This window comes from Choloepus didactylus, chromosome 8, assembly GCF_015220235.1.
Source record: "Choloepus didactylus isolate mChoDid1 chromosome 8, mChoDid1.pri, whole genome shotgun sequence".
Classification (NCBI taxonomy): domain Eukaryota; kingdom Metazoa; phylum Chordata; class Mammalia; order Pilosa; family Megalonychidae; genus Choloepus; species Choloepus didactylus.
Window position 1 is genome coordinate 135,840,857 of NC_051314.1, and position 23,521 is coordinate 135,864,377.

Below are 23,521 nucleotides of genomic sequence, written 5' to 3' on the forward strand. Positions count from 1 at the left end.
CTCAAAATGGATCAAAGACCTATGTATAAGAACTACAACTATACAACTCTTAGGGGAAACCTAGGAAAATAAATATCTTGCATTAGGCAAAGGATTCATGAGGAACAAAAGAAAAAAATAAATTGGACTTCATCAAAATCAAAACTTTTGCTCATCAAAGGACATTATAAGAAAGTGAAAAGATAATCAACAGAATGTGAGAAAATATTTGGAAACTATATATCTGATAAGGATTTAATATCTAGAATATACAAATTCCTACACTTAACATAGAAAAGGCAAGCAATCCAATTAATAAATAGGGAAAGGCCTTGAATAGACACTTCTCCAAAAAAAGATATATAAATGGCCAATAGGCACGTGAAAAGATGCTCCACATCATTAGCCATTAGGAAAATGCAAATCAAAACCACAATGAAATATAACTTTGTACACAATAGAATGGGTGTTAGTGAGGATGCTGAGAAATAGGAACCCTTGTAATTGTTGGTAAGAATGTAAACCAGTGTGGCCACTATGGAATAGAGTTTAGCAGTTCCTCTTTCTCAAAAAGTTAAACAGAATTACCCTATGATTCAGCAATCCCACTTCTAGGTACATGCACAAAAGAATTGAAAGTAGGGACCCAAATTTTTTCAATGTTCAAAGCAGCATTATTCACAATTGCCAAAAGGTGGAAGCGACCCAAGTGTCCATCAATGGAAGAATGGATAAAGAAAATGTGGTATATTTATACAAAGGAATATTACTGGCCATAAAAAGGAATGAAGTTCTGCTATGTGCTACAGCATGGATGAACCTTGTAAACATCATGTTGAGTAAAATAAGCTGGACACAAGAGAACAGATATTGTATGGTTTCAGGGATATGAAATAACTAGAATATGCAAATTCATAGAGATGGAAAGTAGATTAGAAATCATCAGGAATGGTGGGGAGCAGGAATGGGGAGTCAATGCTCAATGGGTGTAGAATTTCTGTTTGGGATGATGGATAGCTGTTTGGAGATCAGTGGTGATGAAGGTAGAACAACATGTATGTAATTAAAGCCACTGAATTGCATGCTTGAAAATGGTTAAAATTTATGGTGTAAATATGTTACTATAATACTCTCACACACACAAAAGTCACAGAGCTCAGTAAATGTTTACCACCATGGGAAATACACGAAGACTATACTGCCATAGTGATTTTAATTAAATAGTAATGGCTATTTACAGCATGTTGAATTTGTCACATTTAATCTTACTAAAATATTTTATGGCTTCACAATAAATCTTTCAAAACAGTCTGTCCTGGTTCTCACCTTCATATTAAGCGAGGGGCACTGGAAAACTCAATCGACTGTCTGTTGTCACTTTTAATAGTGTTTTGCTTCAAGTTTAGCCCTTTGGTTTGGGTGAATACCAGCTTAAACTTGGGATTTTTCAAGAGGGTCCATGCCTAAAAGTCCAGCTTCGGTGGGCAAGATGTGAAGATATCTCTAAAAGCTGCTGTTCTGAGATCTCGGCTGCTTCCCAGGGGTTCAGATAGCTATTTGGAAAGGTTGGGAAACCACTCATCCAAGGAATCTTGTCTGGGTCCAATGAATGGCATTGTGATGGAATTAGCATAAATATATGCTCATACAAATTATGCAAATTGGAGTTTGCATTTTGAAGATCACGATCTGAGAGATGGATAAGCTTCTTATAAGTTGAAACTGGTATCCCAATCATAAAAAGCAAGTACAAATATAATAGGCTTAAAATTTCATAAATCCTGGAGAAGGAGTGCTCAGGGTTGGAGACGATCAGCAACTGACTTGGACCCCTGCAGATCTGCTGCTATGAAAAAGAAAAGTCTGCCCACTGGAAAAACTCCAGACTGGCTTAGGGTAGAGTCAAGCCAGAAGAAGACTTAGGGAAATTGTTACGATAGTGGGCTTTGTCCTTATTCAGACCTGGGCTCAAATCCCATCTATCTGTCACCTTGGACAAATTATTTAACCTCTCCTGAGTCTCAAGTTCTTCATTTGTGAAATGAAGGTAATAATATTCCTACCTCATAGGGTTGTTGTATTAAAGGAGATACATATGGAAGGTCAGATATTGTATATATCTAGCTCAGAGTTGGCACCCAGTATGCATTTGATAAATGGAAGTTGATAATACTACAGGATTCAGTATAAAAGCAAGCCCAAATATAGCAGATACTTCCCAGAAAAAGGAACTGAATGGCTGGACCATGGCTCTTGAAAGAAAGAGGAAAACAGAGAGTTTGATTTCCTCCAGTGTTGTCCTTTCTGTTGCTGAGAGAAAATGCAAAGAAGGCTCCTGAGGGGGAACACGGCCTTATGTCCAGGTTAATTTTATACAACTGCCCACTAGTCTAGACCTTACTTCTCTATGCTGTGTAATACATTAACTGATGCAAATGATTCTTTTGAATGAGTGAGAATTGAAGTTGCACTGGTGTTGGGGGATGGCATACTCCAAATCCGTCCCAGCCTTAGAATTTGTCAACAACTCCTGGCCCAGCATTTGTTGAGTAGAAATTCTAGTCTCTGTGTTGTCTACTAATTAGCTATGTGACCAGGGAAATCACACCTTCCCTGGGCCTCAATTTTAAACTCGTCAAAATGAGAAGTGTCAGTGAGCTCTTTTATCCAATTCTCTTTTAGTAGCCTACAGATTCCCTGACTTTCACCATACATTCAATGATTTTTTTTTCTTTTTCTTGGGGAAAAGATGAAATTAATAAACAGTGACTATTAATCATATCATGCCAAGACTGTGTAGCAATTCTCAGATGGTACAGTAAATATTGGTAAGTGAAAACACTCTGCTTGCAAAATTCTTATGAGATATCTTTGTCCAGAAATCATGTTTATTTGAAGTTTAATTAAAGAATAGAGATGAGCCTTCCCAGTCATCCTTCTCAAAGGAAGTAATGTTTATGTCTGGGTTCCATTATCACGCACTGTATCTACCTCACATGAGATCATAAAATAGAGATCAGAGAGCTTCTTCCTTTGTAAGCAGTCTTCTTCTTATGCCGTTTGACTATTGGTTGGGAGCAAATACCTCTGTGTCTAAGGTCCCCAGGGTCCTACTTTAACAGTCAAATTAATTCTACCTTGGGCCAGGGGCTCTAGAGCACAATGGGTGATAAAGAATGTGGGTTAGCACTGCATTGAGTAGACAATAGGGGTGGTAAGGAAAATAACCTTCGTATTGGTCTTTGTATTTTTTGCCTGAAATGTTTGTCATTTTTTAAATAAAGAATTAAAGCAGGCCTGCCTGGGGAAGGGGAAGTATATTATCTCTGATTCTGTAAAAGAATAGGAACAAGGGAGTAAAACGTGATGATCTCTAGAGTTCTACTTCAATCAAAGCATCTGATGGATTTTTTTCACTTCACCTACTTAGGTGGCAAGAACATAGTATTTTGTCAAGTGACTCCTTGGAAAACGTGAATGTTATAATAAGAAGGTTGCCTTTCTTAATCAGTTTCCTGCCAGAGGAGACCCACTAAGGTTCTTAGAAGTTCTAATGGGGTCAACTCAAACACAGACTGATATTTACAGAGAGCATCCCTGTAAGACTTCATGCTAATTGACTTCAAGGTGAGTTTTCTGAGTGTCCTTCCATCATTCACTGCTTTTATTAATGCTACAGTGAAACCCTGAACATATTTCCATTCTGTAAATAAAGTAATTTCTAGCTGGGGTTTGACAGTACAATTACATTAGGGTCACTGGTGGAAGCTAATCATTGAATAACACTGAAGTACTTCTGGCTAACAAAAAAACCTCTGATGCACCATTCAATAACATTAATTTATCCATCAACATTCCAGTTTACAAATATACCCATGGCATTCTGTTCTGTATGCCAGACAATAAAAATGAGAGAGCTGCAGTTATTTATTACTTTGCTGTGATTTTCAGACAATGGAAAGCAATAATCAATGCTGATGTTCTGCAGATAGATGAGTTCTCAAAGCTTTGTGTTGCTCAGTGATTACACTTGGGCTCTTTCTTTCACTTTTCAGCTCTTAAAAAATGGTGTTATTATATACTTGCAAAATCATTGAAATATATTTACATTGAGCATGTTCAAAACTCCAAAATAGCCTAGTGTTTTTGCAAAGATTTCCAGGTATTTTGTCTTCAAAGTATTGTATTTTCTAGAGCTTTCACAAATATCTTTCATCACTTGACTGATGGAGCTGCAGATTTTGTTCTCCTATATATGTAAAAACACACAAGATTTCACTTTAGGGGAACTCTAAAACTAAATTCCTTTATATTCATTTTCTCTGTTAAATATGTACACAAAATTTAGCTGTAAAATGATTCATATTGGTAAAAAAGGAGGAAGTGAGGGAAAAACTGTATATAACACTGAAAAGATTTCAATAGTCTTTTCAACAAAGAACTGCACAAATCAGGCATATCATTTTTCAAGCAGCAGATGCTATGTACTAATATTCAAGGCCGAATGCTCTAAAGCCTTGTGGTCTAACTTTAACTAAGAATGGTCTTTGATTCTCTATCCTGGTGACTCTCATTCTAACTTATCCCAGGAAAACACTGGGTCTAATTACTGTCTAAAGTAGAGGCAAGGATCCCTTTTAGGGTATGGCCTTCAACAGTCAAGGTTTACATTTTTCCTTCTTCGTATTAAAGAGAAAAACTAAATGGCCACCTCGTAGGGCTGTCTCCCAAAAGCAAGGTTTTAGTTGAGAATTACAAACTGCAAGAGCTCCCTTTTCAACTTCCTCACCTCTGTGGTTGCGTGCGAGTGACGAGAGGGGTGTCGTGCCTTGCTGAAGACCACAGAGCTGGGTTGTGGCTGCCCAAGCCAAGTGCTTGATGGGAGCTGAGCCTCAGGTGGCAGGTGGGGCTGCTTTCCACACACCTGACGGGCACACTCTGGACAGGGTCCCGGGAAGCTCACCCAAACACACCACTGAGACACTTACACACCCCTCCATTAGCTGGGTCACACAAACACTCGATTTCTTGGGTTGGCTTATAATTTAGAAGGATGGAGCAATTCTGAATCTGGGGTATCTTGTTTCTTCCTTTGTTTTAGATTGGGCTACAAATAAAAAAACCAGTTTATTTCCTTTTGCATGAACAATATGCCATCAGCCAAACCCAAAAGATAACCACATGCATATACTGCATGTCTAAATGTGGAGTGTGTGTGTCTGTGTGTCTGTGTGTGTGCTGGCTATCTGCAAAACCAGCAAACTCATTCATTAGGGGTTGTTTATATTTCTACTGCAAACTGTAATTGGTAAAATTCACTGCCTTCATTAGATTCATTAGTATGTGTCAGAAATAATGTGGCTTACTTTCCAGAGGTTTGGACCCTGCACCAGGGACTCAGGCTCAGTTGTTATTTACTAGCTTAATTGTCTCACAGGGCCTTCCTGTAGTAACTAACAAATTGTTTTCTTTCATTGCAGAGGTACCAACAGGACTCGATTTCATGAAATTTAAAATTGTTTTCCTTGAGATGGCCAAGTCTGCCATGCAAGGCGGTATAAAGTTAGATGCATGGAGTTGCTGCTAAAGTGCCCGAGTTTGAATCCTGTCTCCATTACTAACAGCTGTCTCACCCTCTTAGGGCCACCTCGGTTTCCTTACCCATAAAATGGGGACAATAGTAGTGTCCACTTCATAAAGTTGTCATGAAGATTAAATGAGCTAAAACATGTAATGTGCCTAGAACGTGGTAAGTGCTCTATAAGTGTCAGCTATTATCATCATCATTATAGTTAATGTACAGAATATACATATATATACATGATGAAACATGTATATTCACAAACACAGAAGGATCACAGTAACAGTTTGAATTTTAATGTAAAAGGCAAGCTTTAAGGAATCTGATTTTGACATTAAGATGATCTACTATGATGATCTAAATTATCACTGTTTTAAATTACAGAGAAAAAAGACAAAAGGAAATACTAAAAAACATGTTACCTCTGGGTGCCCTTGAATGATATAACTACGGCTCTGTCCATTTTGTAATACTTTTGTGTATTTCCCATTTTTTAAAGTATGTTTTTGCTGTAATTATTTTTATAATTAGGAAAAATATTACTTCTTAAGTATAATGAGTGATTTATTTTTTCAATGAGGCTATCACTCTGGTGTTTATGTGATACAGATTCTCAATATTTGCCAAGGAGGTTTGTTATGCTTAATCAGTTTTAGGCTAGTGAACGGCAAATCCCCCAAAGTACAGGCAGAGCTAGGGCCAGTCAATATATCAGTTTCAAAGAAGGGGTCAGAAAAAGGCTTTGGTTTATTGATAGATTCAAAAGAGTATTGCATTTTGTAGCACTGACCTGAAAATTTAGATTAAATGTTTAATGCAAAATAAGATGCTACCTTTCTTAGCTCATCTAAGTTAAAAGGAGGAGACTTCCACATTACAAAGAAAGCATGAGCAGGCACAGGATAGGATTAATTCATTAATTGCCTTTAAAATCTATTTTTGTAAAAATAATACAAGTGAAATAATTCTTTCAAAACTTAGAAATAACAGATCCAAAAAGGGAGGCATCATTATAATAAAAATCTATAGTCACAATATGAAGGAAAGATGATTACAAGATAAAGTGACAGATTCAACAAAATCAGTTGTATAATTCTCACAGGACAGAGTTTGCACATACAAGTATCATTTAGAAAAGTTAAAAGTCCTCAGGTTGTCAAAACATAGATATTTAAAACAAGATAATTCTTTACAGGAAGGGATAGGACATTTTGTGAATATTCTAGAATTAGTAAAGGGAGAATTGTAGAGATGGAGTAAAAAGTTATTTTAATATGACCTAGTTTCTACGTTGTTTTTTCCTTAGAATAATTACATTTCTTTTCAATAAGAGAATAAAAATACGGAGCCTAGGAAATTCTTAAGTAGTGATGACTATTCACTCTAGCTAGTTGAATATTAAATCTATAAGGGAACAGTTGCCAAATGTGCATATGTTTGGATGAGAGCTTAATAGCATTAAAGAAATTAGCCAATGATTTTATCAAACCTATAACAATTAATTTTGAAAATGCATGGAGAACTTGGCCAATATCATGCAAATGAGGTCAGAAATGTAGATTCCCTCTTGAGGAAAACACGGTGGAGGAAGATAGAAAAGAATAACTATAGCCATTTTTTCCCTAGGTATTTTTTTCTTCAAAGGCTAGTAAGTGAATGTAATAAATTTTACACAAGAGAAAATGTGCAATCTCTGAAGAAGAAATAAAATTAGGATTAAAATCTCTAAACGTACCATTATCCCTTTCAGAGTGCTATATGTTGCATGTATGCAAAAAATGCTGTAACATTCAAGATCATAGTATAAAGATGTGGAAACTGGAGAATAGATTTCAACTATATTTTGGGATATAGCTTTTTATAGTTAGTGGAAAAAGCAGGGATGTTCATCCTGAAGAAAAAATGGGGAGCGTTGGTCTAGATCAAAAATTAAATGAAATAATCCACATAGACTATTCAGCCCTGTGCCTGGCATATAGTAAGAACTCATTACATAGTAACCTTTCTTACCTGTATTTTTATTATTTTATCACACAGCAAGGGAAAGTATTAAGTTGAATTACAGTTAGAACAAGGTTGGCCTCAACATTTGTAAGGTTTGGGGCAAGAGGACAAATGGAGATTCTGCACTATGTGCTTAAAAATCTGACTTATAAATCAAGCTCACTAATTATTAAATTAAACACGTTCTACATTCTGTTATGTTCTATATATATCTTGAGAAATACACCTTCATAATGACCCAGAAGGCCAGGGAAGAATTTAGAATTCTTCCATTTCTTCAAGTTTTGCATTTGTTAAGTGGCCGTTTAGGGGAAAGTGTCCAGCTCACTCCCTTTCCCAGTATGGAGCCTGGGAAGATGTCCACACGGCTTGGACTATTTGAGTATGAGATTCTGGGGGTCCAGAGTGTGTTTAAGGAGGGGGAAAGGGATCTGACTGGGGCGGGACACCTTGGCAGTTATTCAGAAACTGCCTCACGGGAAGACCTCAACAACATGTCAATGCATAATTGCCATATGGCTGTCCCCTCCCTCCAGCTTACATCGCCTTCTCCACCCTCCTTCTTGCATCTGATCTCTCCAAAGTGCCCCTTCCTCTTGCCAGAGTAACTGCCATATCACTGCAAAGGCAATGGGATCTTTGTCTTAATGAGGAACTACATCTCTAAGGGCTGTATTTTAAGAAGAAACTATTGCTGGGAACAACGCACATTAAGCTGCCATAGGCTATTTATCATATCACATATTCTCTAAAACTGTTAACTGAGAAAAAGGCATTGAATTTTGAGCAGAAGTTTTAATAGGGATAGACAAGGAGATAGACAGGAATGATTTTGGAATCAAGGTAGAGTCTAGAAAGCTTGGACAGTGAGTAGATCTTGGGAACCCTGAGAGGAGGGGAAAACAATGGGAATGGAGGGCTCCAAGGGGTGAGAAGAGGGTTACACCAAGGATGGACATCATCTTTTTCTCAGCTTTGTTCAAGACCATTCTTTCCAGCACGTGGGGATGTGGTAGAGATGCCACAGTCAGCCAATATGATTTACTAAAGACTATTTTGTTTCCTCACTCCCCTCTTCCACCCCAGAACATTAGCTGGGATTCTGTGGGAGAAAATGGAACAAGCAAATAAATAAACAGAAAAAAAAATGCTTCTTGATATCAAGGAATGTAATAGCTAAATGGAGAAACAGAAATAAGTGATATTAAAAAAAAAAAAAAAAAGAGAAGGCTGAGCAATACAAAAGGTGACAAAACCCATCTCTCTGGGTAATGGAAGCTGAGAAGCCAAGTGGAGAAGGATAATTTTGACTATGTCTGAAATGACTATGAGGGGAGATGGTTTTTGAACAAACTTGTAAAAAGGGAAGAGTAGATTCACAGATGAGAGGCACTTTCCTACAGTATGCTCTCGGAGGAGATGCAAAATGGTCCCGTCTTGTGGGAGGCTGGTGACAATACTTTCAGGGCTTTGAGAGAATGACAATACAAGCACACAAGCCCTGAAGAAAGATTAACAGAAGCCACATAAAGGTGAGAAGATATTTAAGCTTCAAAAGCAGGCAGTGCAGAAGGATGTGACATCTTGGAACTCATCAGGCAATGCTTACAGTAAAGGATTTCATGAATATCTGTTCATTAATTGCTGATTATCTCCTTGTCTTTGGGCAGGGACACCTAAACCCAACTTTGTGAGTGCAACAATAATTTACTATAAATTATAAATCTATTGTACATCTACTAATTTTTTTACCTTTACTGCAAAGCTAACATCTCCCAGATGCACAGAAAAGGCATCTTTAGTGTGTCTAAGGGATCCGTGATTTCTGAAAGGACAATTTTTAAGCATTCATAAGCTCGGAAAACTGCTGGATGACTTTGAAGAAAAGAGACTTACTGGTCACTACAAATGGGGAAGCCATAAACAATAAATTCTTTTTGAGGATGTGGTTTATGTGGTTTTTCTTTTCCTTGCTACAACTGTGATAATTGCCAGTCTGCCAAACTCAACTGGAAGAATTATGGATTGAAGTGTTTTTGACAGCTTCAGATGAGGCAGTTTCTGAATAAAATGCTTGGAATTAAAAACCTTCTGGCAATCTTACATGGATTTTGCGTTCAAACCGTGGACCAGAATGATATACTTAAAAAAACAAACAAACAACCTTATGGAAAGAGTTTTTCTTACATTTCAAATAATAATAATATCTTGCAATAAATGTGGGTACTTTCTTCACAAAGGATTCAAACTTAACTTCTGCAAGTGCCTTTTCTTTTTTTTATACTTTTGGAGGCAAAAAAGAGAACCAACTAGTACTGTCACAAAGAAATGCTGGGTGACTTGTTCAAAAGCACACCAAGAGCAGGGAATAATTCCATGCCCTCAAGCCAGTATCTGAGGCGGAAAGAGAATGGGTTGGCTCTCCTGCCGGGAAGTTATGCTTTGTATACTGTTTCTAGAAATAGAAAGTGAAACTCAGTTTTCTTTTTCATGAAAGAGAAATTTCAAAGTAATACTGTCAAAGAATGCTAGACTGGCTCGGATTGGGAGTGTCAAAGTCAAAGGCAGCACTACAAATATATTAACTCTAGCCCCCTGCTTCCTGACGCAGTTTGTGGGGAGGTGGCTTCTGCAGGTGTGTAAAACCACAGCAGCCTTCGCACAAAAAAACCTGAGAACCCCAAGATGTTCTCACACAGTCTAAAACTTCTTTTAGGTGTGAAATATTAATGCTTCTTAAATTACATCTTTAGATTTGAGTACAAATAGACCTTTCAGAATTCAAAAGGGAGACAGATGAAGGTAGATTTCTGTTTGCTTGTAATTTCTAAAGAAAAATTATTTCCTTAAAAAATTATAAAAGTGTTTTCACAGTTCTAAGTGCATCTTTCCTTTCCAAATGAATTTTAAGAGTTCAGCCCTCTTGTTGTGTCATAGTTGTATTAGAGATAGATCAAAGAAATTTTGGATACTTGGCTTATTTATCTTTCTTTTAGTCTAGCATAGTTACAAAGAAAGGAAAATTATTTTTCTTCCCTGAAGGTGAATATTTACTGACAGAGATGACATGTCACTAAAATGCCTGTGTGGTATGAATATACAGGAGGCAATATCTGGACTCAGAGACAAATGGGATTGGACATTGTTACCCGTTGAGTTATCTTAGGCAAGTTCATCTTTCTGAGCCTCAGTTTTCCTACAGCTAAAATGGGCATAATAATATTTCCTTTATGAGGAAGATATCATAAAAGTTAAATGAGATAATATATTCAAAGTTCCCAGGAAGTTATCTGGCACAAAATAGGCCATCAAAAATGGTAGATTTTATAATATTTTCTTTATTTTTAAACATACTTTGGAAACAAAGATGGCTGGTTGCCTATCTGATATTCATTCTTCCTTTCCTTCTTAGTAAAAAATTTATTCTGAATGGCAGTGCTCCCAGCAGAAAGATTACATTTTCCAGCTTTTCTTGCAGTTAGGATGATCAAAGAGATGTAAAGAAACAGATCGTGGGACTTATGGAAAAGTACTTTAATAGGAATAGACTGCTGCCTTGGCTTTTTTTTTTTTTTTTTAATCCTTTCCCTCTTCTGCCTGCTTCCTGACTAGAATGTGGCCATGATGGCTGAGCTCCAGCAGCCATTCTGGACTCAGAAGTAGCCTTGAGGCTGGAAGTCCAGGGCTGTGGGTGGTAGAACCAGGAGGCAGTGCCTGGATCTCCAAAAACATGATGAAGCTGTCTGTACTTGCTCTGAACCACAGGCATCTCCCTTCTTCATATGAGAGAAACACTTCTGTCTTGTTTAAGCCATTATTTTCTGTTGCTTTTACTACCAGGCCACATGCAATTTCTAACTGACTCACATGTGATTGCACATATTGACGATTCTGAAATTAGGAGATGGCTTCTAATATAAACAGTTTTTAGATTTTTCTGTTTTGTGATTTTGTTGATATTTTGTTTTGCAACTCAAGAAAATTAATAGTGAATCTAATAATTAATGGTATCTTAAAAAAAGAAAACAGAATATTGTTTTTCCAAGTTACATAATGTTTCTTTTGTTTTTCCTTCTTAAAAATTACAATTACATGGGAAAAAGAAATAGCTTTATGATTTAAACCCCATACAATTTTAGAATCTTGCCTCTTTTGGGGAAAAAAAAGCAGAACTTACAAACAGTAGGGCCCCAAGGAACATTAGTTGTTGAATTAATTTAATTTAACAACAACTTATGAAAGTAATTTGCTAATTGGGTTTGCAAGATTTTGTGGTTAATTATGTTCACTAATAATTTTTCTCATTATAAGTGAATACAGTGGAAAGACTAATGACAATTTTTCTTGGAGATAAAATCTTATTGTGGTCTTTCCTATTTTTATTTTTTGAATGTAAATGTTAAAAAATAGGTTCTTAATATATAGTTTTAAAATCTGGTAGTGCAAAAGTTGACTGGCACCCACTTGGAGTTGATACTGACAAGGATCATGCAATTTTAAGCCCTGTGGACTTTCATGTTTGACAGAAAATATAAATATTAAAAAAAGGAATATTGGTAAAAAATAAGAGAATAAAAAGTCATTCCCTCCTCCTCCTACAACAACCCCTCATAATGCTGATCTGAAGTTGACTTTGGTGCCAATAATTTATGTCCCAGCCTGAAATAGGTACAAAGTCATCTTGATCTAGCACAAAGAGAAATAATTTCAGCCTTATTCGGATTCAGGGTCAGATTGAATAGATATTTTTGCACATCTGTGTCCGAGCCCTGAGCTCTCACCGACAGAAACAGGCTTATACCTCATAGCCCCTCTATACAGTAACTGATTATTCTTACCCTCTGTTCTGTGCAGGGAGGAAAAGATAATCAAAGCCTTCCTCAGAAATGGTAAAGCTGGAACCGAACTTCTTCAGAATTCAAGTTCACAGCTCTTTTTACTCTATGAAGTGTCCCTAGATGATTTGGCCATATTTTCACACTTCAAGTGGTCATATGTCCCTCTTATATAAACTTTAAAAACTTTTAAAGATTTAATCCACATGCCACCTGATAAATAACAAGTGAACAAGTGTTCTCAAAACCATCTGAGTAATCTGGGAATCTATAGACAGGCTCCATGGAGGAAGAGATGCAAATGAATTAACTTTCTCCAAAAACTAATAATTCCCTAGAAAAGTCAATAGGCAATTAGTCTGCAAAGATAACTGTGCCTTCAAGAAAGGTCATGCCCAAAATGTCCCTGGAGCAAGTCATCATTCATATAAATTGTTGCTTTTTACACTCACCAGTGGTATTTGTTACTTTGACACAAAAGATCTGCATAATAAATTAGGACATTCCAAAAACAACAACTCAGTGTCTTTGGGAAAGTGTAATGCAAGATTTTTGCTCCTCCCCTCTTTCTAAAAGGACTCAATTCTTTAAAGTCTAAGTACCAAAACCAGTCATATTGATGTGTGATGTGCACACTCTCTGCCACTTTTTTCCTCAGGGCATAAATGCTTCTGATAAATTTACTTCTCAGGGCTCTGTAGAGCATCACAGCTGCAGAGAACCTTAGAGAACCTCCCATAAGAGGGAAAGAAGCGAACATTGCCTGAAACTCTGGTAGACAAGCAAAAGGGAACATATCTATTTTCTATGAAGTGGGAATCATGACTGCCTTCCCCATAAGATATGAGAACATATCACAGAAACATTAAACAAAGTGGGAAAATGGTGTCAGGTCAGGCTTGATGCACAAGAACTCCCAGAAGCCTCATCTGAAGTGTTTAGCAGTTTGACACAGCCTCTCATCTCAGTGTCCCAGGAGGAAGGGAGAATCTACAAACAGCTCCAGCGTGCACAGCCATCTAGGGCCAAGTGGGGAAGAGTCCCCACTTGACAAAAGTCCCCACTTTGGGAAGACTGTTGCTGCAAGAGAGGCTAGGCCTCCTATAATTGTGCCTAAAAGCCTCCTTCCGAATGCCTCTTTGTTGCTCAGATGTGGCCCTCTCTCTCTAGCTAAGCCAACTTGAAAGGTGAAATCACTGCCCTCCCCCTATGTGGGATCTGATACCCAGGGGAGTGAATCCCCTGGTAATGCAGGATATGACTCCTGGGGATGAATCTGGACCCGAAACCGTGGGATTGAGAATATTTTCTCGAACAAAAGGGGGATACGAAATGAAATGAAATAAAGTTTCAGTGGCTGAGAGATTCCAAATGTAGTTGAGAGGTCACTCTGGTGGGCACTCTTACGCACAATATAGACAACCCTTTTTAGTTTCTAATGAATTGGAATAGCTAGCAGTAAATATCTGAAACTATCAAACTACAACCCAGAACCCTTGAATCTTGAAGACGATTGTATAAAAATGTAGCTTATGAGGGGTGACAACGTGATTGGGAAAGCCATATGGACCACACTCCCCTCTGTCTAGTTTATGCATGGATGAGTAGAAAAATGGGGGAAGAAAAGAAAAAAAAAAAAGGCACCCAGTGTTCTTTTTTTACTTTAATTGTTCTTTTTCACGTTAATTTTTATTCTTATTATTTTTGTGTGTGTGCGGTAATGAAACTGTTCAAAAATTAATTTTGGTGATGAATGCACAACTATGTAATGGTACTGTGAACAACCGAAAGTACACTTTGTTTTGTATGACTGCATGATATGTGAATATATCTCAATAAAATGGAAAAAAAAAAAGTTTCCACTTTGTCTTTAGGTGTTGCATCTACACCATCCCAGAACGGCGAGTAGGTCAGATCTCCAGGAGAAAGTTTCTAGTAGAAAATCGCCCAATGCTCATTATCAGAAATTCCAAGTACCTTCCTGCTGCAGCTGAAGTCTCTTTTCTCTTAAGCAGCTTATCATTACCACTCCTTTCCATCAGGCTTTTTCATGTTTCCCCCCCAACCCCTTGCCCATACCCCCACCCATGATCCCCCATTTCCTTTCCATCTATTCAAATTCTGCGCAATTTAATATTACTCACCACTGTTTAGAATGATCAGTCAGGCCTCTTTTATTAGATTATGGAATTTCTGAGGCCAGGAACTGTATTATGTATTCCCTGCTTTGAAATCAGTGTTTCCTCAATAAGTGCTTTTTCTGATCAGCTTTGTTTTTGTTTTCAGCCAGTGCATATGTTCATTCATTAAAAATTTGCCAAGGATATACTGGGTGGTGCCCACTGACAATTCTGACCCTTCTCCTTTAATCCCTTCCACGGCTGAAGGCAGCTGAGAGTTCTTCTATCGCTCGTATTAAGGTCCTAGACTAAAAAGCCCACCCCTTCATGCCTTTGCCTGAACCCCAGGGTCTCATTTGGGTCTGCTCTTTATCCTGGGCTGTGCCCAGTCAGGGATAGAAGGGAGGAGAGAACGATGCAGAGAGAGAGTAACAGAGCCTGTGCATGCAGAGTGATCTACGAGATGGTCGCCTCAGTGTTATTTAACACAGAACACAAACTCAGAAACGTTCTAATTAGAGAAATCAAGTTGGAGAAGAATAGCCACAGATGTGAGAAAATGTATGTTATGTAGGGTTAAAATTGCTAGTTACAGACCAGTAGGTATTTACAGTGGAATGCCATTTTTATTTTCAAAAATCTTCCAGGGAGAAAAAATAGAAAGATAAACTTCAGAGGATTAACAGTGAGTATATCCAAATAGTGGGATTATAAATTATTTTCTTTTCTGAGCTCATGACTACTTTCCAAGTTTTCTAAAATGATGCTGAGTAACTTTAGAATCAGAAAAGATAATTTTTTTTTTTTTAAGGAAAAAGGAGACCAAGATGAGAATGAAAGAGAAAAGCCTTCGGACAAGACGAGCATAGCTAAGGGACTCTGTGCCGAATGGCTGTGGGACACCCTTTGTCCTCTCATCTTCCTGCCCAACACCTTGCTCATGAGATGACAGAAGTGGATGAAGACAGGGCTGCTCTCCTGCAGGCCTTAAAATGCAAGATAACATCGCACATGCACTTCCAAGTATATGTACGGTCAATGAACGCACAGTTGCCACATTTTCACAAACTGCTTAGAAGCCCAAGTTAAACCAAATTCTAAAAAACAAGCCAACAGATGAACAGATAATCCAGAAATAAAGACCTTTCCTAATGGAAAATTTTAGGGAATGTTGGAGCCCTGATGTTAAAACGATACTGAAAACTGCACGTGTCTAGGTTTACAGTAACAAACACAGTGCACTGTTCGTAGCTCTGGGGTGGCTGCCTTGATAGACGGGATGGAGCTTAGAAATATTACTTATTTTTCTAGGTAATATTTCAGTGGTGTTTAGTAGAAATGAAACTTGTTTGGATGGGTGGAAAGTTGGTTGAAAGGCAAAGGAAAATACAGAGGCAGTACCGCCTGTCTCCAACTGAGGGCGCCAGATTTGCCCCGCTGGGAGCAGGCAGATTTCTCACGTCGGAGGTGGGGGAAGGGGGAAGACATACCTTGGTCTGGAAGGTACAGAACATGTGTGTTAAAAACGGATGCTCCCAGGCCAGAGAAAGGACTCTCTTCTCTACCATGGTACACTCAACGTCATCGTCCATCAAAACCACATCTTTCTTTAACGCTTTTATTGCGAAAAATTGATTGGTTTTCTTGAACTCTGCTAGGAAGACCTGGACGCAAGAGAAGAAGTAACTTTATTTTAGAATTTGGAATCACACTCATTAAAGGGACCAAGTCCGGGGAGAACCAGTCTTGGGTGAGGAAAGAGGATTCCTTCTCCTCATTCCTTTTTCCATCACCCCTTTTACTGAGAAAAAAATACAGCACTTCACTGGTTTAGGATACTATCAAACAGTTTCATACTATTCATACCTTTTAAAGGGTTTCACAAGCCCAATATGCAATGGGATGGGTTATTCTTAGTACCTGGAAAATTCTATTTAAATTGTATGCCCTGGTAAAAAGTTTCTGGTTGAGGTGATTGAAAAGTCTTGGTAAGCCTAACATTGTGCAAGTAATTAACACTACCGAATCGTACACTGGAAAGTGATTAAAATGGGAAATATTATGTTGTATATATGTTACCACAATAAAAATTTTAAAAAATAAACAACAAAAAATTGTATGCCCCAATTTCTCAAGAAGCTGAGTAATTCATAGAGACAAAAGGCTTATTGAAGGAACAAGAAGCAAACAGTGGAGAAGAAGGGATGGTTGTACTTCAACATTATAGCAAATGAACACAAAACCCAGCTTTTCACGGCCAAAGAGAATACATGGGGGATAGTTCTTATACTTAAAGAATGTTTCATCAGATGGCACAGAAACTAACATTTTCAGGCCCTAGTATATGTCAGGCATTTGCTATGTACTTTATGTAAGCTAGCTAATTTAATTGTCTAATTTAATTCTCACCTCCTAATACTCTGCAGGATAGTAGATACTAATACTTCTGTTTTATAGATAAGAAAACTGGATTCAAAGTGGTTAAGTAGCTTGCTCAAATTCATGGAGCTACTCAGTGAAAGAGCTGACTTGAAAATTTACTCTTTCCACTTGGTTTCATGAAGCCTATATAAAAGGACACCAGATGGCATAGAATGGCGAGTTCAACAACTTTGGTTTTTGCAAATGGTGCAGCAACAGACCTGACAGTTGTGAGAACCTGGCATTCAGAGACAGAAAACTCCAAACCTGATCTCACCTCACAGCCATTTATAAGCTCTGTGAATTTGGGCAAGCCAATTAACCTCTCTGGTCTTTAGTTTTCTAACCTGCAAAAGACATAACAATTCCTGCATTCTCTAACTCACAGGACTGTTAGGAGATTCAAATGAGGTAACCACATGGGAAAGTGATATGTCAACTATAAAATGCTGTCCAAATGATAGCTATTAGAAAGATGTGTCATTTGTTTCTTTTATTGGCTTTTAGGGAATGTTGGAGCCGTGATGTTAAAAGGATCCTGAAAAACGCACGTGTCCAGGTTTAAAATAATGGTGCACGTTCGTAGCTCTGGGGTGGCTGGCTTGATAGAGAGGATGGAGCTCAGATGAGAATTCAGGGAAATGAATGATGTGCGCATGCCCAGAAAATCTGTAATTTGTTCTTTGGGGCTTAAAAAGCAGATTGAGAACAAGAATATATAGGCTACCTATAGTTGTGTCTGAGAGCCTCCTCCCGAATGCCTCTTTGTTGCTCAGATGTGGCCCTCTCTCTCTAGCTACGCCAATTTGGCAGATGAAATCACTGCCCTCCCCCCCACGTGGGATCTGACACCCAGGGGTGTAAATCTCCCTGGCAACGTGGAATATGACTCCCGGGGAGGAATCTAGACCTGGCATCATGGGATGGAGAACATCTTCTTGACCAAAAGGGGGATATGAAACGAAATGGAATAAGCTTCGGTGGCAGAGAGATTCCAAAAGGAGCCGAGAGGTCACTCTGGTGGGCACTCTTATGTACTACCTAGACAACCCTTTTATAGGTTCTAATGAATTGGAATAGCTAGCAGTAAATACATGAAACTATCAAACTACAACCCAGTACCCTTGAATCTTGAAGACGATTATATAAAAATGTAGCTTATGAGGGGTGACAATGTGATTGGGAAAGCCATATGGACCACACTCCCCTTTGCCTCATTTATGGATGGATGAGTAGAAAAATGGGGCAAAAAAAAAAAAAAAAAAGGCACCCAGTGTTCTTTTTGAATACTCTTCCTAGACCTTTACCCTTTTCTTCCCCTTCTGGAACACCAATGAGTCTTGTATTTGGACGTTTTATATTATCTATCATATCCCTGAGGTCCGTTTTGATTTTTTCAATTTTTTTCCCCATTCTTTCTTTTGTGCTTTCATTTTCCATTCTGTCATCTTCCAGGTCACTGATTCGTTGTTCAACTTCCTCTAGTCTTGTACTATGAGTGTCCAGAATCTTTTTAATTTGGTCAACAGTTTCTTTAATTTCCATAAGGTCATCTATTTTTTTATTTAGTCTTGCAATGTCTTCTTTATGCTCTTCTAGGGTCTTCTTGATATCCTTTGTATCCCGTACTATGGTCTCATTGTTCATCTTTAGTTCTTTGAGTAGCTGCTCTAGGTGCTGTGTCTCTTCTGATCTTTTGATTTGGGTGCTTGGGCTTGGGTTATCCATATCGTCTGGTTTTTTCATATGCTTTATAATTTTCTGTTGTTTTTGGCCTCTTGGCATTTGCTGAACTTGATAGGGTTCTTTTAGGATTTGTAGATCAATTGAAGTCCTTATCTCTAATTTATCAGATCTATGGCTTCGTGGAGTACACTTTCTCTAACTAACAAGCAGGTGGCGTCCACGAGCCACCTGTTCTCCACAAGCCAGTTCTCCCCTGCTTTGCCTTTGTGGTGAGTGGGGGAGTGAGTCTTGTGGGGTCCAATTGGTGTACCAAGCTTGTGTGTGTAGTTGGTGTTGCCCGCCCTGTATACGGGGTGTGTTTCTGGGCAGTCAGGGAGGGGGGGTGGCTCTAACAATCAAATCTCTCTGGTGATCCTGGAGTTTTAAAGCTGCTGCAATAGTCTAATCCTTCAGTTCAGTCCTGCCACAGTTTGTCTCTGCCACTGACCCACAAGTCCTTGGTATTGGTGTATGGCTCCTGAGACTTGCAAGTGGGTCCCTCTTCCAGGCTGTGCACCCCCTGGTCCTCTGTTGAGGGATGACTGTGCTATGTCACAGGTGAGTGCCGTCCCCCCAGGGCGGTTCTGGGCTGCTGGGCTGTGTAGGGAGTCTCCCAGTCTGCTGAAATGATGGCTGAATGGGGCTTTGTTAATTCACACTGCTCCACCTTCCCAACTCTGGGACAATCAGCTGAGGTTGCAGGGAAGGCTAACATCCATGCCCAGTTTTGTGGTGTGTGCCTGTTATTTGAAGCACTTCCGTCACACTGGGTTGTGTGGGGCAGCTCTGGGCTATGGGGCTGGCGATGGGCAGGAGTGTTTCCTGTCCACCAGGATGATGGCTGTGAGCGGACACCCCCCTTTTCTTGGGAAGTTGTGGTGTTCAGTGAATTTTCTCAGCCACTGGATTATTGCCTTTTGTCTCAGAGCTCTCTTAGCTCTGCTCTTGTCTTGACCTGCCCAAATTGCAAGTCTTTGAAGCTTTCTGTATTGGGCTTCTTAGAGTAATTGTTTTAGAAAAAGAAAAAAGGATTAAAAAAAAAAAAAAAAGGGCCCTCCTCACAGATCTAATGGGTTATTGAAATGCTAAGAGACAAAGCAATTAGGGCCATTAAGGAAAGTTCCACAGGGCAGAGAGATCAGCTTTTCTTTGGGATTTGCATATGAGCCTCAAGGCCTGAGGTCTGCCCTTCCCCTTTCTATGTTCACCAGAACTCCAAAAATCCTCCGCTTTTATTTTGGAGTTTTTCGTGCTGTTTTTTTTCTATGCCTGTCTCCTCTCTGCTGGGCTGGCTGCTCTCAGATTCTCTGGTGTCTGGTCTCAGTCTATCTATGGTTGGAGTTTGGATCAGTAGAATGAGTTTCCGATAAGGGCTGCCACTGCAGTTCTCCCTTCTCCTTTCTGGAGCTGACAGCCCCTCCTCCCACGGGACTGAGCCTGGCAGGGAGGGGTGTGGGTCCCCTGGCCGCAAAAACTTACAGATTTCGCTGATCTCAGCAGTTCCACGTTTTCATGAGTGTTGTATGAAGTATGCCCAAAGTCAGATTGCTCTGTGGTGTCCAGTCCATGCAGTTCCTGGCTTTCTACCTACTTTTCTGGAGGAGTAACTAAAACATACAGCTCACCAGTCCGCCATCTTGCCCTGCCTCCCCCAGTGTTCTTTTTTACTTTAATTATTCTTGTTCTTTTTCCACTTTAATTTTTATTCTTATTATTTTTGTGTGTGTGGTAATGAAAATGTTCAAAAATTAATTTTGGTGATGAACACACAACTGTATGATGGTACTATGAACAACTGAATGTATGTTTTGTATGACTGCATGGTATGTGAAATATCTCAATAAAATAGAATTAAAAAATACATATATATTAAAAAAAAAAAAAGAATATATAGGCTACCATTTTGGCTAGGAACCATACTTCCTATACAGAGCCAAAAGAAAGAAGAAAGACAAATTTGGAGTATTCTCAGTGTTGTGATAAAGGGGAATTGCAATGGTCCCATCTTGCTTTGAGCCTTCATTGTCCCTCCTCAAGCCCTACAATCTGGGTCTCTTGGTGTAGGATCCGGGGTCCTGATGGAGAGGAGCATATAGCTTCAAGCTTGCAGCAGAGGCTACCTGAGTTCCCGATGGTGCCTTTTGATATTTACTGGAGGATAGTAGGTTTAACTTAATGCCTTTCTTATTAACCGTGATCAAATGTAGAAATCCGCATGGGAACAAAGAAAGATAAACATCTCATTAACAACTGTAAGTACTTTTTGGTGATTGCTTCTTTCAATAAAACACTGCAGAAACCAGCCATAAACTCAGAAGCTGAAAAGGTGATTTTCCATCTACATAATGTGCTTTCAATTTTTGGTAACAGATTATAAATGCACATTAATTGATGTAAATTATAGTGGAGACTGGCTGTAAAATAGCCTATTAGGCTCAGATCAACACCAAACGAGCCTGCTGTGGTTCATATGATTGTGGAAATGAATTACAAGAATTAACAGGCATCAACTACAGTTTGCAGGGTAGAGTGGACTTCATGGGAGGTGATGCATTGGTGTTTAAGCCCAAACCCCAAGTGGAGCAATGTTATTCAGATGCGGTGGATGCTCAGTTACATTTCAGTTGATTATTAAATAAACTGGGTACGCTTTCCTGCCAAAGTCTGGGGAGCAGGTGCTCAACAGCAGGCTGGCTTTGGATGCACAAATTCATGGAAGAGTGGTCTCTGCTAAAATTTACTCAGGAGTTGCATCCAAGCATCTAAAACAACTGGGGGCACAATTAGTACATTAGATGTCCTTGAATAGCCTAAACATCTGTATTCCGCATCATCTCTCTTTATGACCACTAGCTTGAAAATATGCTGCCATCACTGACAGTTGAAGAGAATTTCTAAATGATGCCATCTTCTTTCTCAGGTTTGAGAAAATAACAAGAGAGGAAAACAAACAAACAAACTGTGAACTAGGAAGGGGCCGAGGCATCTCCCATTCCTTGGTTGTTCAAAGATATCAAACTCATAAGGTTGTGGGATCTTTGTTCCCCAAGCAAAGTTGCTTTGGAAACAAAGATTCCCAGAAAGCAGAGGCTATTGCTGTCCTGGAGCCCCCCAGATTCCAATTTATACTCAGAGATCTCTCGATTCTCTCCCAAAATACTCAGGAACCCTCTCTCTGTGCACTAACACTGAGTTCTGGTCTCCACAAGTTTAGTTCCCCTGACCAGGAGCTTTGCTTTTTTCCATTTCCAGAATGTGGTTAGTAGAACTTTACACCGTGGTACATACCTTGCCAAAACTTCCTTTGCCCAACATTTTGTGCAAGATAAAATCCTCAATTTTGAATTTCATATGGAGAGACGGTTTTCTTTTGTTCGGTTCTGGTTCTGGAAGGTGGCACATTTTATCCATCCCATCCATTGGAGACTCCCAGGAGATTCCCTGAGGCTCTGAAAGTGGAAAGCCAGTGATTAAAAGCAGATATGGAGAAACAGAGGGTCTTTCCAGCTACTTGGAGAACAAACACGTTCTCTTCCTTTTGAGGCCAGTCATGTTGGGTGAGGAGGCCCCGCAGGATGAGACAGTTTTAATGCCTCCCCATCCTGTCTATAGGGCCACATTTCCTGTCTGTGATCCTGGTATTTGGGGTGTGCACTATGTCTCTTTGTAAATGCAATAGACAGAGCAATATTTCAACTTAAGATACGTACTCCAATCAGCAAAAGACCATATATGCAGAATGAATGAGAATTTTTAAAATGATGTCAAATCATAGACAAACTGAGATTCTAACCAAATTTGAGGGAAAGCGAGTCTCATTTGTTTGCTTGGCTCATGGCCACAGGTCCTATGATTCCCAATGTGAGGGGAGGGGAAAGGAAAGTCTAGTGGATTGTTAAAGAGGTGAACTGTATTGTCCATCATAATCTTCTATGGAAGATGCTTTTCTACATTTTGATAACTGCTGAGACATGGTCTACTGTATTGCCTGAGAACCTTCCCAAATCCAACCCAAATTTTCCTTTTTAAATTAAGTCAGTTTATTCCTCATCTAATGCCAGCAGAGGTAGAGAAAAATTTTTTTTGGGGGGGGCCTCCCCTCTTATAACATTATTTTTATTTTTTAACACTTAGGTCTATCTTTTCTATTCTCCCTTAAGTCCAGGGGAAATAAGTATTTTATAATGTATGCTGAAATTATTCAGATCCCAGATGATGTGGTCACAGCCTTTCATGAACTTTCTAACTTCCATGATAAACTTCCATGATGTCATACAATTAAGGACTTTGGGATCTCTTATTCTTCCCCTTTCCAGCCTTACTCTTCTCCCCAAAGTCTCAAAGGTGCAGGATAAGATTGTCTTCTGTGGCATCCCCACCATTGATCATTATGATAGAATTCATTTATGTATAAACATTTAATAGTGACAGAAAGTAACACTCCAGAATTCTAAGGGAACATTTGCAGTCGCTTCCTCTAGACCCATTTCATTTTCTTCCTTCTGCCCCCTTACAGCGGTACCTTAACGAGGTATAGTTTGGTTTCATTTCTAAGCAGTAGGAGCCTCTTAACTGGTCGGGCCTGCAATCCTTAAAATAACAAAGCTTCACCTATCAGACCGGGGAAACTGAGAACTTAAATCCAAAGGTCTCCAGTTAAGGTTAATCACTATTAACTACTGACAGTGATTCTCCTGTGGACCAGGACACCCACCTTTTTTCCCCGGTGCTGGTAAACATGGCAGCCTTGCTTCACCTTTCATGGAGGATGGGAGAACAATTTCAACTGGACCCTCTCTGAAGATGTGTTCACTGTCTCTTAAGCAGCGAGCCTAGATTAAAAACGAAGAGTCAGT

General features: G+C 39.0%; 1 protein-coding gene across 1 annotated transcript in view; it reads right to left on the bottom strand.

Annotated features, from left to right (window-relative positions):
• Positions 1 to 23,521, bottom strand: part of PRKCQ (protein kinase C theta) — a 158,533-nt gene that overhangs the window by 33,848 nt on the left and 101,164 nt on the right. The window contains 3 exon segments of the mRNA XM_037845292.1: positions 16,010 to 16,183; positions 21,954 to 22,114; positions 23,380 to 23,497. Of these exon segments, the coding sequence (XP_037701220.1) occupies positions 16,010 to 16,183; positions 21,954 to 22,114; positions 23,380 to 23,497 (453 nt within the window).